At 42.3% G+C, this 16,843-nt stretch overlaps 1 protein-coding gene across 2 annotated transcripts in view; it reads left to right on the top strand.

Annotated features, from left to right (window-relative positions):
- Nucleotides 1-15,098, top strand: part of ttc28 (tetratricopeptide repeat domain 28) — a 145,375-nt gene extending 130,277 nt beyond the window's left edge. For both annotated transcript variants that reach the window (XM_061733978.1, XM_061733979.1), the window contains 10 exons: nucleotides 492-1,018; nucleotides 1,094-1,341; nucleotides 6,443-6,567; nucleotides 8,102-8,179; nucleotides 8,275-8,434; nucleotides 9,312-9,388; nucleotides 10,200-10,329; nucleotides 11,207-11,314; nucleotides 11,395-12,025; nucleotides 13,408-15,098. In XM_061733978.1, the coding sequence (XP_061589962.1) occupies nucleotides 492-1,018; nucleotides 1,094-1,341; nucleotides 6,443-6,567; nucleotides 8,102-8,179; nucleotides 8,275-8,434; nucleotides 9,312-9,388; nucleotides 10,200-10,329; nucleotides 11,207-11,314; nucleotides 11,395-12,025; nucleotides 13,408-14,500 (3,177 nt within the window). In that variant the 3' untranslated portion in view covers nucleotides 14,501-15,098. The remainder of the gene's footprint in view (nucleotides 1-491; nucleotides 1,019-1,093; nucleotides 1,342-6,442; nucleotides 6,568-8,101; nucleotides 8,180-8,274; nucleotides 8,435-9,311; nucleotides 9,389-10,199; nucleotides 10,330-11,206; nucleotides 11,315-11,394; nucleotides 12,026-13,407) is intronic.
- The last annotated feature ends 1,745 nt before the right edge of the window (nucleotides 15,099-16,843 follow it).

Raw genomic sequence — 16,843 nt, 5'->3', positions numbered from 1 at the left:
AGCCGCACCTGTATATAAGCCGCATCCGCTCTATTTAAAAAAAAAAATATGCAAGCCGCAGATATTTATGTTGTTAGATTAGATTTTTACTACATGTACAGAAGGATTTTGAACTGTAAATGATGTACATGTTTGTACCTAAATAGATCCTTTCCTAACAGTGTCTTTTAACACGGCAGCAACTTTGCTGATTAAAACCGGGACAGAACCAAGAGAAAATAACCGGTATTTATTTATCTATTTATCTGTTTGAAATCTGCTTCTATCTGCTAAAGAAGAAGTAGCGTATTCTTCTTTGCATTTATTTTGTCTTAGTTTTGATTCTAATTCCGGTTACAGCGCCCCGAGCAGTGGAAGAAAAATCCACAGAATAGCCGCACCTTTGTATAAGCCGCATGGTTCAAAACCTATGAAAAAAGTAGCGGCTTATAGTCCAGAAAATACGGTACTTTTTCTGTTAAAAAAACTAATTTGCATTAAAACTCCCACAGCCTCATCCTCGCCGCGGTGGGCCCCTGCTTTGCCCGGATGGAGGCTCGGTGACTGCAGTGATCGGAGCGCCGCGCCTGCCCGCCAGCGTCATGGACCGCTGGTTGTGGGGGCCTTTACCGTCAGCCCAAGAGGAAGCCCTGTGGCTGGGGGAACAGCTGGGATGTCACCCGCTGACTGGGGCAAACGCCACGAAGGAGCGTGTTTTGGCAGCCTTGAGTCAGGCAGAGTGCGTTCACTTTGCGACTCACATATCCTGGAAGCTCGCTGCCTTGGTCCTCACCCCGAGCCAACAGCAAGCCGGAGGGGAGGGGCCAGACGGCGTGGCCAAAGGGAAATCTGTGGATGCAGATGGAGCGCTCAGGGGCTGGTTTCCAAAGAGTCACAGCAGCCTGGAGAGGCTCCGAGGGCTGGACGAGAGGAACGAGGACGGGGACAGTGTGTGTGAAAGTCCTCCGCTTCAGGACTTCCTCCTCACTGCTGCGGACATACTGGACCTCTGTTTGACCGTCAAACTGGTGGTTCTGAGGTAGAACTTGTCCCAGATGGAGCTTCAGCTAACTCTGAGGCTTGACGTGTGACCTCTGACTGTTTGTCGCCTCAGGTTGTACCCGGAGTCCAGCAGCAGGATCTCGGCTGACGGAGTGGTGGGTCTGACCCGAGCCCTCCTGGCTGCAGGTGTCCAGTGCGTGTGCGTCTCCCTGTGGCCCGTACCAGTCGCCGCCGCCAAACTGTTCACACACACCTTGTACACCGCCTTCCTAAACGGGACCAAAGCCAGTGCGGCTCTGACGGAGGCAATGAAGGCGCTGCAGAACAGCAAACACTTTTCCCACCCGTCCAACTGGGCTGGTGAGCAGAACAAACAAACCTCTCAACACTCAACCATGGTTCTGATTAAACACTGGTTTAAAGCTGCTCGTTTGTTCAAGTGAACGTTTTCATTAAGAATGAATTAAAAATGAACTTCAGTCAAACACATCTGGGGGTGTTGAAACTTAAGCAACTGAAATATAAAAACTCGAGAGAGGCTGATTATTTATGAACAGCTGTAAAGTTTACTGTATTACTGATTAAACTATTATTTAAAAAACAATCACATCATACGTCATCACACCAGACTTGTGATACCTGATTATATTTAGAACGTGGACATTGAGAGGTTTGGAGAAATTCAAGTTCTCTATTTATAAAACTCGGTCAACCTGGTTTCTTTGGAAAGAATCTGGTTCAAGTGTGACATAAATAAAAAATATTTTTCTCTGACGTCTTCAGCACGGATGTCTTACTACTCTGAGTAAAAATAAAGATACAGCTACAGCCAGCATTGATAAAAGGGTTCAGGAACATTTTTGCTGTCTTTTTAGAAAAGAAAATTGAATACTAACTGATATCAAGTCTTTAAAGACACTCTATGTAGATTTGAAGTTTGTCAACGAGAGCCTCAAGAAGAATCCGGCTACAGGAGATGACTGACTCTAGATCAGTGGTCTTCAACCCTGGTCCTCGAGATCTACTGTCCTGCATGTTTTAGATGTTACCCTGTTTCAGCACACCGTGATACAAGGAGCTGTGTCATCAAAAGAACAGTCCAGACCTTGATAGCACCGTTAATTAGGGCCCCAGCACTGACAGTGCAAAGGCCCTATTGTATCTGTAGGAATTTTTTTATTTTTATTTTTCCGACGAAATAAGGGCCTTTTTGCCCTCCTAAACGTGCCCCAAAAGTCACCAAATTTTGCACGGCAGCCAGGCCTGGTGAAAAATTTGATATTTAATGGTTTGCATTAATGGGCGTAGCAAAATGGCTCAACAGCGCCCCCTACAAAACTTTGTGCCTCAAGCCCCACAATACTGTTTGACGTACATGCACGAAAATTGGTACACACCTGTATCATGTCGCAACTTAAAGAAAAGTCTGTGAGTTTAAATCGTAAAAGCTTAAATAATCCAATTAAGCAGAGTAAGGTGATGCACTACTTGCGTCATCTCTCTGCTCATATAATATATTTGCAAGAAACTCACTTAAAGGAAATGGATAATGTCAGACTGAAAAAGAACTAGGTTGGGAAAATGTACTACTCCTCATTTTTTTGTAAATCAAGAGGTTTTCTATTCTTGTTCATAGGGATATCCCTTTTGTTCATGTTAAGACAATCTCGGATTCTCCTGGCAGATTTACACGTGTCATGGGACACATTTTTGACATCAAGGTGACTCTTGCAAATGTTTATGCTCCCAACCGGGACGATGAGTCGTTCTTCAGACAGGTTTTCTTATTGTTACCAGACTTATCTAGATATGGTTTAATCTTAGGTGGGGACTTTAACTGTTGGATGGATTCCTCTTTAGACCACTCTTCCTCAATCCCAGCTGCACAGTCAAAGTCAACTAAAGCGATCAAAACCTTTATGAAGGAGTTTAATGTTGTTGACCCTTGGAGTTTTTTCAATCCAATCAAAAAGGAATAGGCTACTAATTTTTTTCACATACTGTATGCATCATAGCTACACCCGAATTGACTATCTTTTTAGTGGACAACAAACTGTTATCTTCCATTTCTGGCTGTAAATATGACCCGATTTTTGTATCAGACCACGCATCAAGTTCTATGAATGTTTATTTTTAGAAGTTTGTTAATTCAAGGCCTCTATGGCGGCTAGATGCACATTTGCTGTTGAATACAAATTTGGTTAAATTAATTTCTGAGCAGTTACATTTTTTTTCCATGTTAACAAAACCCCTGGGATAACAGCGTCTGTGCTGTGGGAAACGATGAAGGCCTTTATCAGGGGGGAGATTATTTCCTATAATGCTCATCATGTAAAGTCTAGAAAAGAGAAGTTAGCCAAGTTATCTCAATGCATTACACTATTAGACTCTTCATATACGGTTTCAAAGCTACCAGCCACTTATAAAGAGCGAATTTCATTACAGGCTGATGCGATCTTATCATGTCACAGTATACCACTGAACTTCTACTACACTCAAGGTCCAAATTTTATGAGCAGGGAGATAAAACTAGTAAACTTTTGGCCCGTCAAATGGTACGTCAAATATCTCAGTTAATCCCTCAAATTGAGACCTGCTCAGGTGTGACTTCTGACCCTCTTGACATCAATAAGAGTTTTAGCGAATTCTATAAAACACTATATTCATCTGATTGTCCCCATACATCTGCGGATATGAACTCCTTTTTCGATCGGCTCACCACTCCTACTCTAGACTTGGTCGCAGCTGAGGAACTGGAGCATCCTATCACAGTATTGGAACTTGAGGCAGCAGCTAAATTGTTGCAGAGTGGTAAAAGTCCGGGCCCAGATGGCTTTCCAGCCGAGTTTTATAAAACGTTCTGGAAACAACTGGGCCCCCATTTATTAGAGATGCTAACTGAGTCTTACAGTGCTGGCACACTTCCCCACACCCTAAACCAGGCTTGCATCTCTCTGCTTTTAAAGAAGGACAAAGACCCACTATCATGTGATTCATATCAACCCATCAGTCTGTTGAATGTTGATTTCAAGATATTGTGCAAATTGTTAGCCAGACGCTTGGAAGCTGTCCTACGTTCAATTATTATCTTTAGACCAAACTGGATTTATTCATAACAGACATTCCTTTTTTAATCTTAGGAAGGTGTTTAAAGTTATTTACAATCCCCGTCCAACTGCTCTTTCAGAAAGTCTTATAGCTCTAAATGCCGAGAAGGTGTTTGACAGGGTAGAGTGGGATTATCTTTTTTTTATTTTGGAGAAATTTGGTTTTGGGGTAAATTTTGTTTCATGGGTTGTTATTATATGCATCTCCTCAGGCCATGGTCAGGACGAATGGTATAAACTCTGAATATTTTCTTTTACATCGTTCTACAAGGCAAGGTTCCCCTTTAAACCCACTCCTATTCACTATTGTGATGGAGCTTCTGTCAACTGCTTTGCGATCTCATCCTGCGATATGTGGTATAGTGAGAAATGGTCTGGAACAGAGGGTGGCACTCTACGCAGATGATCTTTTGTTGTTATTGTCTGACTTGTCACGTTCGATTCCTGCAGCCCTCTCAATCTTAGACACATTAAGCAGATTCTCTGGATATAAATTAAATTCTAGCAAGAGTGAGATGTTTACAGTTTGTGGAGTGGAAGATGCAGACTCACTTTTGCTTGAGAATTTGCCCTTTAATCTCAAACTCTGGCTTTATTTATCTTGGGGTATATGTTACCAAAACTTTGGATATTCTTAAAAAATTTTCTTTCTCTGCACTCAAGAATTAAACAGGATTTTGAACGTTGGTCTCTACTAAATCTTTCCATATCTGCCAGGATAAATGCAGTTAAAATGAACATTCTTTTTATACTTATTTCAATGCATTCCCATTTTCCTTCCTCTTTCGTTTTTTTCGTAAAGTAGTTTAACTTTGGATTTTATTTGGAACGGGAAAACTCCCAGGTTGCACTGGCAACTTTTACAGAGGCCCAAAGCTTTAGGCGGGATGGTATTGCCAAACATTCTTTATTTATTATTACTGGGCAACAAATATTAGAAATTTGACCTTTTGGGTTAATTATGGAGATGTTGAGGCTCCTCCATCATGGTTGCTTTTGGAAGCGAATTCTGTTCACCCGACTTCATTGAAGGCTTTTACTGCATTTGCCTCTGTCTTTTTCTACTTGTAGTTATACTGGCAATGCTATAGTGGCCTCTAGTATTAAAATTTGGTTTCAATTTAGACGTCACTTTGATCTACAAACAATTTCTATTGGGGCTCCACTTGCTGCAAATCCTTGTTTTCCCACCATCTTTGTTAGATAACAATTTCTCTATATGGGCTAGGCTAGGCATAAAAACCCTTAGAGACCTCTATGTTGACTCTATTTTTGCTTCTTTTCAGCAACTAGTGAATAGATTTTCACTCCCTAACAGTCACTTTTTCAGGTACCTTCAAGTATGAAATTTCGTCCGTACCTCATTTCCAGAATTCCCTGTTCTTCCTATGCCTTCAGAATTGGAGGCATTTCTTAAACCTCTCTGTTTATTAAAGCAGGCCATCTCTCCTATTTATTTTCTATCTACAAACTACGCCCATGCTCTTCTACCGTACTTAAAACAGTTTGGGAGACAGACTTGGGGGAGGTGATCTCAGATGATGTTTGGGAGGATATTTTAAAAAGAGTGCACAAATCTTCAATTTGTGGGCATGGCTTTATGTAATACAGACTTCTCCATCGAGCCCACTATACTAAAGCTTGGCTTGCGAAAATGTTTGAAACAGTGTCTCCTCTTTGCGGTCGATGTCAACAGATCACAGCAAACTACTTACATATGTTTTGGAGCTGCCTCTCTCTGGTTCAATTTTGGTCTGAGATTTTTCACACTTTATCTAAGGTAACAGGAAGAGACGTAAAAACCACAAAATACCACTTGTGACCACATACAGAGTGTCGGCTCTTACATCTGAGAAGCTACTCTTGTTGCAGTTCAGAACATTTTGTTGCACAAATTCACAAGTTTACAAGGGAGAAGATTCACCTTCTTTCAATGCTAAGTTTTTACATAGTTAAAACTTTTCACTCCTGCATGGTTTATTCCACCAGTTCAATCTAGCCCATCACCTTAGTTGGTCTGGTTATGCAGGTTACTCATCTGTCACATGCCTTCGGATGTTTCCCACCCACCAAACTCATGCCCACTTTTAAACTCCCTTCTCCTCCTCAGCTTCTGCTTGTAGGATCTCAGTCTATTTCCTATAATAACTTTTATACCAGCATTAAGGTGTGTTTTATCATTATTGAAACATTTGAAGTGTTCATTGTGTGAGTGAACTGGCTGAAATCACGTTAAGGTGCCCTGTAAAACGAGCCCACGTCATCACTGCCCCCAAGTGGCCAAAAGTCAGTCCTGCAGGTTTCATGTGCAGTTGCAGAAACAGGATGACATTCTGGTGTGTGTTCTCCTGCAGGCTACATGCTGATTGGCGGTGACGTGAAGCTCAACAGTCCCATGTCTGTGGTCGGACAAGCCCTGGCAGAGATCCTTCAGTACGCAGAGAAGGCCAGGGATGCCCTCAGGGTGCTGCTGCACCTGGTGAGTGCAGACAGAACATAATCCATCACTATCTGGTATTAAAATGACTTTACATTCAATTTCTTTAACCAGTTAAAATTCACAACTTGTGAAATGTTCCTGCGTAATTTATCTTCAACATGTTTGGATTAAAACAAGTTTTGGTCTCACAGAATCTTTCGCTCTCACTTTACAATCAACCGAGTATTAGAGTAATTATATTCTCAAAAACCTAGTGATGCACCGTAGAAATTTTATTTCTCTGTTCCAGAAAAGACATTGTGGGTGGTTGAGGAGGCTATCCTGGGTCAGAAAACTCCCCAGCAGGGACCGAAATATAATGTTCAGGTTTTTTTTTGTTTCAAACACAACAGATCAGTGACACTTTTTTACAGTTCAGTCCAGGATTCGTACAGGGTGTGTAATTATAATGTATGTATTTAGTATGAAAGAAGACTAGAGCAGAGTTTCCCAGGGGCTTTTGAATAAAGAGGTTCTTGTGCAGTCCCATCCCTCCCTCCATCCATCCATATCCAGGTCAGGAGCCTAAGCACAGGCCTAGACATCCATCTCTTTGTTCACCTCCTAGGTGTTCCCAGATCAGCCGAGAGATTGAATTCCTCCCCCGTGTCCTGTGTCTGCCACCAGCGTTCGCTGGTGAGCGGTCCAGGAAGCATCCTAACCAGATACCAGAACCACCTCTGGCTCCTCTCGATGTGGAGGAGAAGCGCCTTTACTCTGCATTTCTCCTGGGTGACTGAACTTCTCCTCCTATCTCTGAGGAAGAGTTCAGCCCCCCCAAAAGGGGAACTCATTTCAGTTGTTTGCATACATGTTTTCATTCTTTCGGTCACTACCCATCGCTCAAGCGTATAAGTGTTCACCCCAACAGTCCCTACTCCTGCAGACGCCGCCTCTGTCTGCCTCTTAATCTCTTGCTCTATCCTTCCCTCACTGAAAACAAGATTCAAATGGGCCTGAAGCCCCAACAGCGAGTATTCCCTCTGATTACACATTAGATTTTTCCAAAGAAGCTGTCTTGGTTATCATTTGTGTAGGTGGTCACTGCTGCATGTATGTTTTTTTTAATTTTTTTTTATTAACATACAGTGCAAACAACGACAAAAGACAACATCAGTATGTGTGTGTGTGTGTGTGTGTGTGCGTGCCGTGTGTGAGTGTAAATAAGATGATGAAAATAGGTACATAAATTGAGAATATTCATTCGAGAGTAAACAAATAAATAATTATCATATAGACTGGTGTAGCATGATATCATATAAATATAGCATAATAATATAGTAATATCCTAATATAACATTATTTTTATAAAATATTATAACATATAACCAAATTATATCACCATACTATAATATATAACAATATAATAATACTATAGTTTAACATCCCATGAGTTTTCATAACTTAATATAATAATATGAAACAATATATCATGATAATGCCAGGAATAATTAGTTAAAATTGGTAATTTATGTTTTGCTGCATGTATAATGTTTAACGTCAACTTGAAGAACTCCTGATGGCTCTCTTACAGGTTGAGAAGTCCTTGCAGCGCATCCAGGGCGGCCATTGTAACCCAATGTACACGTCGCAGCAAAGCGTTGAGAATAAGGTCCGTGTTCTGGTCTGTCCATCCCTTCATCTGTAAGATTCAGCCTCTGTCCTTCTTCTTCATTCACGCCCTCTCTCCTGTCTCCTCTGGGTAAGGTTGGGGGGGTTCCGGGATGGCAGGCCCTCCTGTCGGCCGTGGGCTTTCGGCTGGACTTCTCTGGTAGCGGTGCAGGACTCCCTGCGGCCGTTTTTTTCCCGACGTCGGACCCTGGAGATCGGCTGCAGCAGTGCAGCACCACCCTGCAGTCTCTACTTGGTATCTGAGCTTATTCAGTCTCATCGGAGTTAACCACATTAACAGTTACAACCAGACATTTTACACAAAAAAAGCGTTTTGTTCCTCCATGTCAAATGGTAAAGTAGATGAAACTTTCTACAAAGTCAGAAGTTTATTTCAAATCAGCTGACGGTGATGATGATGAATTCCACGTGGTGATGATTTGAGGAGGAGCTTCTGACAGGTTGACTGATATCATTTGAGTTAATTGGAGGATCTGTGGATGGATTTGAAGACACGCCTTAAAACAAAAGAGCTTTGTTGGATTATATCTAGAAAGAAAATCAGTCAATATATCAGGAAAAGGGTTGTGGACCTTCACAAGCCTGCTTCATCGTTGGATACAATCGCTACTGCAAAACTGCTGTTATGAAAGGCAGACTACAGTTTACAGATGACCATGGACACAAAGATTTTCCTTACAGGAGATGTGTCCTGTGGTCTGATGAACATCAAGTCATTGTTACATTTGGTGGAGAAACTCACAAGCATCGGAGCAGGAATCCACCCAAAATATTCTCATCTCATTATTCGGACACCTGAAGAATAAAAAATGAGGGATCTAAAACAGTTGTCTAAAAAAACCCAGGAAGCATTTTGAGATCTCTTTATTTTTAAATCCTTTTTCCTAATAAATGGATCTTTTCACTTCAAAGTTTGGACCCAAATGCACAACATCAAACACTCATGACGATCCAGAAACACAGACGGCAGAAACCGAGATTAGGGAACAGCTGAGAAAAAAAAAGTGGGAAAGGAAGTAGCAAAGAAACCCAGACGGGATCTGTAACATCACATCTGATTTGTTCCTCATCCAGATGTTTGAGGGTCTAACTCAGCTCCTGTGAACCCCCAGGTCTGACCCCCCCGGCTCTGCAGGCTCTCTGTAAACTCGTCACGGCGTCTGAAGCAGGAGACCAGCTCATTCAGAAGGTACCGTCACGACGCCCAGCAGCTCCTCGTGTTCGTGTTAGTCGTGCAAGAAGTTCTCCCTTCACAGTGCAAACATGTACAAATACTTTGATAAGTGCTGTCATGGATTTGCTGCACAGAAGATGTAATAAATCAGTCAAATGACGATGAAGAAAAAACACAAGGTTTTCCCTCAGAAATGACAGATTCTGTAGCTTTTCTCAGGTGTGTGTGTGTGTGGGGGATGGGAGCGGGGTGGCATCTTGTATGGTCACAGGTTTGTGTCATCTCTCATCTTTTTTAACAACCTGTTAAATCGTTGTTCAGCTGCTAGAAGATCATTAGTACAGGAAATAAAGCACGTCGTCATACGTGCTCACTTGGTGTCATGGTTGTCTCCGACTGTCATGTCCCTCCATTTCCTGCAGGATAAATTTCACCCGCCGCCGTCATCCTTCAGGGTGACATTCCTGCATGACTGAGTGTTGCAGTGATTAACACAGACAATTTAAAAAAAAAAAACGCTAAAGTTTTGTTTCCTCTTCTCTCATACTTGCGTGTCACAGGCGGTTAAAAGCGTGGCAGGAATGGTAAGAGCAGACTCTCACTCAGCCACTTTTACTCACCTGAAGGACCTTTGCGATGTGAGTGCTGCAGGAGCTTAGCGTCAGTGACAGATGTAGGCAGATGTTAGCTGCTATTGTTCAGCTCAAACAGCACCCCTGTGATGGGTGATCCTTGTACATCTTCAAATGTGATAACAGAGATAAGTGGGACAGAAAGGAGAGCATCCACACCGTCCACCCATGTCTTCTTGTTTTTATTTCCGAAGCTTCACCAAGTCCTGGTGCAGCTGCAGTCGGGTGACAAAGATCAAGACTTTCCGCTGGCTCCCATTCAAGTGTCGATAAGCGTGCAGCTCTGGAGGCTTCCGGGCTGCCACGAGTTCCTGGCTGCGCTCGGTGAGTCCTGTCCCAGTGAGACCCAGCTGTGGGTTCGTTAACATCATTGTAAAGAACGAGCGTCTGAGAAACAGTAACACCTAGGGGTGGGTATTGGGAAGGACCTCACGATACGATACGCATCACGATACTTGAGCCACGATACGATACACATTGCGATATCCCAATTATGCGATATCCCGATTATTATATTCTACATAGTTCACCGAAAAATTTAAAAATGCATTACACATCTTAAAATCCAAGTTGTATATATGTACATCAGATGATAGTGATGGATCTTAAAATCCGAGTTGCACGTTCATCAGATTATAGTGACAATTCATGGGACAAACTGAGTCAAAACAATGTTTTATTATAACTATACAAGCTAAAGTTACAACATATTTGTATATGTTTTTCATATTATTTACATCATATGAAATTAACATTAAATTTAGTATGAGGTTGCTTTAATTATGTGGCAAATGATAATAAACACAAGAAAGATGGGTACTAAAACCAAGGACAGGCACAGTGATCAGTCACTATAGATATAAATCCATAAATAAATAAACCTCTGTCCATTATTTTTCATTTTTTAAGGACAGGCAATTGTGTTATATAAAAAATAAATTATACAATGAAATAAAACGTGAAATAAAACCTGAGCTCAGTGCAGGGCCCTGATATTGAAATGAATATGAAATCGATATTCAAATATTTAATATCGATATTGAATCGGCTGGAAAAGTATTGCGATATATTGCCATATCGATATTTTTGCCCACCCCTAGTAACACCTCAGAAAAATGTATGTCCACACAGTCGTAATGCAGATGTATAATGTGACATACCGGAGGAGGGTTCAGGTAAAGGACGTCTTGTGTCTCGTCAGGTTTTGATCTGTGTGAGGTTGGTCAGGAAGACGTCGTCCTGAAGACTGGGAAACAGGCCAGCAGGCGCAACATGCATTTCGCCCTCCAGTCTCTTCTTGCGCTGTTCGGTGAGAGTCGTTCATAATTCCTAATCACATCTTTATCTCTATACTCCAGTAACTAACTGAGTCACCCTTGTTCTCTGCAGACTCCACAGAACTTCCTAAGCGGCTGAGTATGGACAGTTCCTCCTCCCTGGAGTCGCTGTCCTCATCCCAGTCGGCCTCGCAGCCTCAGTCGTTGCCGCTGTCTCTCAGCTGCTACCCTCCTCAGCCCTCCTTCCTGCCCCCCGTGTGTCCCGACAACCTCTCCTGCGACGCTATCTCCGTCTACAGCCTCAGCTCCCTCGCCTCCTCTCTCAGCTTCCTGTCCCGTCCTGAACCTGCAGGAAGCGACATCACTAGCCAGCGCTCGCATCAACAAGAGCCAGAGAGACTCTGCGGAGGAGCCGGCCTGTACGCCTCACACCGGCAGTCAGGTGGCCTGGCGAGAGGTCGCCTGAACAATCACGGGGGAGGATTAGCGGAAGGGGAGGAGGAGGAGTACGAAGGCTTCTCCATCATCAGCAGTGAGCCGTTGGGACGAGGAGGAAGGGAATGTGACACACTGCCGCTGCCTGCAGGACACAGACATGGCAGAGGGGGTGCTGGGAAAACGTCAGTGGGGGGCCCTCCTTTAACCGTTTCATCCAAGGGAAGCATCAGCACACCAACATCCCCCCTGAAAGCACCGCCGCTGCCCCTCAAAGGCCTCAGCGGCCCCAAGATCAGACAGGAAATGTAAGTTAAGTTGATTATGATAGAAACCTTCTCAGGTTTCTATCATAAAATATTCATTGAGGAGTATAACATGGGGATCCTAATAAGCATCATTATTTTAACTTCACTCGAGAGACTTTGGAGACAGAATAGGGTTAGGCCAGGGGTTGGCAACCCGCGGCTCTAGAGCCGCATGCGGCTCTTTAGCGCCGCCCTAGTGGCTCCTGGAGCTTTCTTTAGAAATGTTTGACCTTTTTTTTTTTCTTCTTTTTCTTTTCTTTTTATCCTTTCCCTCTTTTTTTTCTTTTTTACCTTTTTTTCTATTTTTCTTTTTTCCTTTCCTTTTTAATCTCGACTTTTTTCTCGAAATTTTGACTTTTTTCATGACATTTTGACTTTTTTCTCGAGATTGTACTTCAAAATTAATCTCAACATTTCGACTTTTTTCTCGACATTTCGACTTTTTTCTCAACATTTCGACTTTTTCACGAAATTTCAACTTTTTTCTCGACATTTCGACTTGTTTCTCAAAATTGTACTTCAACATTAATCTCGACATTTCTACTTTTTTCTCGATATTTCGCGACTTTTTTCTCGACATTTCGACTTTTTTCTCGACATTTCGACTTTTTCTCGAAGTGCATAATGAAAACCCCCCCCCAGCTGATACAAGACTTTTCATTTTTTGCGGCTACAGACATATTTGTTTTTTGTGTTTTGGGTCCAATACGGCTCTTTCAACATTTTGGGTTGCCGACCGCTGGGTTAGGCCAAAGACACTGCCCAACTCCTGTTAATCCAAAAATGGGTAAATGACAACAAGCAGACCTGGAAATGATGGAATACACCCACCTTAGTCCCGATACCGTAATCAGGCCACGTTAGCTTGACTGGTTGGACTGATGGTAACTAATGTTCATTCAGATCTGATCTGTCAAACATCTTAATGTTAAATTCCTCTAACAAAACAACATCTGAAACATCGAGAGCTGAAACAAGTCGAGCTCCTCCAGGAGTTTGGGCCTCCCAGGTCTGTTGGTTCCACCCATTTGCAACATGGCACTGCACAGTATGAAGAAAAAGAGGCTTCAACAGTACTCCACAGAAAACCTGTGGATGCCGTCACAGAATTTTTGTCTGTTGCTTCTTCTGCAGTCTACGTTCTAACCACTGATGGAGTGAGTGTAATGGACCACTGTCATTTGGTGAAGAAGCCAACTAAATTGTGTATCGAGTTTTGTCTCATAGCTGTCGTTGACAACATTGCTATTGTGTATTATTTGACCTTGTAGGAAATATCTAGCGTTTGAAAAACAGTTGGACCCTTGAGGGTCTCCATGAGGTCATAAACTCAGATTTTTGATGGACAACTATATGTTCTTCTTGTACTTAATCTCTTTCAGCTCATCTCCTCCACGGACTGGGAAAGGGAAGGTCAGCAGCTCTGAGTCGGATCAGTCGAGCACCGAGACAGACAGCACCGTCAAATCTCAGGAGGAGAGAATGGGGCCTGCAGGACAAATGGATCCACAGGAACTGGCCCAGAAGATCCTGCAAGAGACCCAGAACCACATGCAAGCTGTGGAGAGCCTGCAGAAAGCACACGTCAGAGGGAAGACTCTGAGAGTAGCCGAGGGACAGGAAGACGCTCACAGCAGACAGACGTCTCAGTCCACACCCACAACCCCCACTTTCACACCTGCAGGTGGAGCGCGGCGGTTTCAGCCCTCTGAGACCAGTGCATTCAGCAGACCTCCCAGCAGGGCCAGTCTGCAGGCGTCTTTGTCTCCTCTTTCTGTCAAAACACCTCCTCCAACTCGACCTAAACCTCCATCTCGCTCCTCCTCGCTGCAGAAAATCGCTTCAGGCTACAACAGTCCAGCCAACGCCTCCCCTTCTTCGTCAGTCTTGGTCACAGAGAAGAGTTCACCCCATCCTGTGGTTTCCCATGATGTGCGGCTGCAGGCTCCGCTCAAACTTAAATACTCAAGCTCAGCTTACACTACCCACATCTCACCTTCACACTCTCCTGCCGGCACCGCCCCGTCTCCAGCCCTTTCCTATTCCTCTGCAGGGTCCATTTCAGCCTCGTCCAGCCCGGCAAACACCCCCAACCTCACCCGGTCCATGCAAGATAATAAATCCCATCCGGTCAACAACGTGAGAACCTTCAGGTCCGGTGCCGGTCAGAAACAGGAGCCCTGCCCGGGCAGTTTATTCCGAGGAGGGAATAAGAAAATGAGTACAGTTCAGAGAGATGTTTTAAGTTTGCTGGATCTCTCTCCTCGACACGAGTCTGCCAGGAAACACATGGACACACCTGAGGACGACAGCTCTGACCGCAGACCAAACGGTCACCAAAAACAGGAGGTGGGAGCGCCTCCATCTTCATCTGCTGGACCTCCCACAAACTCTAAAGGCGGCATCAGACTTTCCTCTGGGAATGGCTACAAGTTTCTCTCACCTGGACAGTTTTTCCCATCTTCTAAATGCTGAGTTTGGATATTTGCCCTGCTGACTCGGGGTCTGTGTTTGTACAGAAGAGAATTTTTCACTCAGATGCATTTTTAACACTTCCTGCTGAAGACGAAACCATAGCGTTACTGTTTCATACAAACCTGATGTTACGTGCTGATAACTTTGTTTTTGTGACGGATGTAAATTATCTGAATGTGATGTTGGTGCCTTCTCAAACACTCTGACAAGAAGTGCTCGAGTCTCTGGCTTTAAATGTGTTGTCATGTCTGACAATGGAGCACGTTCCTGGAAGTACACTGAAACTTTACAACTGAACTAAACGCTCACTATGTCTGTGTAAGTCCACTATGATTTATTATCTAATAATTATTGTTGATAAGTGTCATTACCAATGATTAATCTTGTCACATTCAGCTGTTTTTCATTCATTGAAACACTTTTTCTAAAGACTATTAAAACAAGACAGTAAAAAACATTTTTATGGTTAATTAATTTCATGCGTGATTGCTGTTGAGCGTTTTACTTTAATTTTCTAATGTTCACTTTTGCAGGAATCCGTCTCTGATACTCTCAGTCACGAATATAAATAAAAATGTTCCTTTTTTGTGTTGATTCATCTGAAGATTATAAATACAATATTAATGTGAGCTTGTTCAGCTACTGCTTACGTTTACTCCCTCAAGCTGAGATTTTATATAAACATTTATATAATTTTTGTATCTTCTGGATGGAGAATGTCTCTAACCAGGAGGACCAGAAGGTCCAGGGTGGTCAGTGAGAGAACAGTAAAACACATGAACCACATGAACCACGATTCTTCCTTTTAAAGAAAAAACACGGCGGCATAATACTTTTAAAAATATAATAAGATATAGTGGGATTGAGCTTGAACAGCAGTCCAACCAATCACTAATGATCTTTACGCACACATACATACATAATACATATATGTATATATATATGTATGTATATATGTATGTATATATGTATATATATATATATATATATATATATATATATATATATATATATATATATATATATATATATATATATATGTATGTATATATCCATATATATATATATATGTATATATCCATATATATATCCATATATGTGCAGAGAACAGACTGAATGATGGCAGAGTAGAAGGTGGTCAGCAGCTGCTGTGGAGGTTAAACTTCCTGAGCTGACGCAGGAAGTACAACCTCTGCTGAGCTTCTTCCTGACAAATTTGATGTGGGTGGACCACTTCAGGTCCAGGGAGATTGTGGATCCCAGGAACCTGAAGGAGTCTGTGGTGGAGACAGTGCTGTTGAGGATGGTGGGGGGTGGGGAAACCAACTGTTCCAGAACCACCTGGAGCTGAACCCGCCCGACATAACAGCTTCTTTGCAATTACAAACTTAAAAGAAGCATTTCCTCAGTTAGTTGGGACATTTTCAGATCTTTCTTTGTGTCTTAACCTTGCAAACTGGGGGGTAAAAAAAGTTTTTGAATGCAAGCTTTTCTCATGTTTAGTCTTTATTTTGTGTGATTGGACCATTTTTACTTTACTGAAACCTACTCCTCTCTACTCTGAAATCATCTGAAAAGTAAGTTATAGAAGTTACTTGCAGTGCTTTTAACTTATTATTTACAGACTGATATTTCTTGATCTAAAATCTATAAAAAAGCTATTTAAAAATACATGTTGTACATGTAGGTACATTTGACCGCAAATGCTCACTGGTCAGACATAACAGCTGAACTAGGATTCAAAAAAAGAAGCAGATGACATCACAGAATTAGTTTCAAATATCACAAAAAGCATTTGATTATTTATTTTGGGGAGTGGCAACCTAGTGGTTACAGAAGTGGACTGGAGTAAGGAGGACCCAGGTAGGTTCAAGCCCCCAGATTGCAACCAAGGTGAACCACCCTGGGCCGCTGAGCAAAGCGCCCACTTCTCTCTAGTCGATTTAGAGATGGGTTAAATGAAGAGACCACATTTTAGGGGGAGTGGTAATCTAGTGGTTACAGAGCTGGGCTTGGATCTGTGCCCCGAAGATGGCAACCAAATTATACCACCTTGGGTCTCTGAGCAAGGCCCTTAACCCTAAGTGCTCCCCAGAGTAAAAGGACACATTTCAGTGTGTTTTCAGTGTGTATACTGACGAATAATTATTATTTATTTAATGTAAACCACAAATATGAAAAAAATATACAGGACTGTCTCAGAAAATTAGAATATTGTGATAAAGTTCTTTATTTTCTGTAATGCAATTTTAAAAAAAACAAAAATGTCATACATTCTGGATTCATTACAAATCAACTGAAATATTGCAAGCCTTTTATTATTTTAATATAGCTGATTATGGC

This window comes from Cololabis saira, chromosome 11, assembly GCF_033807715.1.
Source record: "Cololabis saira isolate AMF1-May2022 chromosome 11, fColSai1.1, whole genome shotgun sequence".
NCBI lineage: Eukaryota > Metazoa > Chordata > Actinopteri > Beloniformes > Belonidae > Cololabis > Cololabis saira.
The sequence above is the reverse complement of the archived record's forward strand: the minus strand, read 5'-3'. Positions and strand labels throughout refer to the sequence as shown.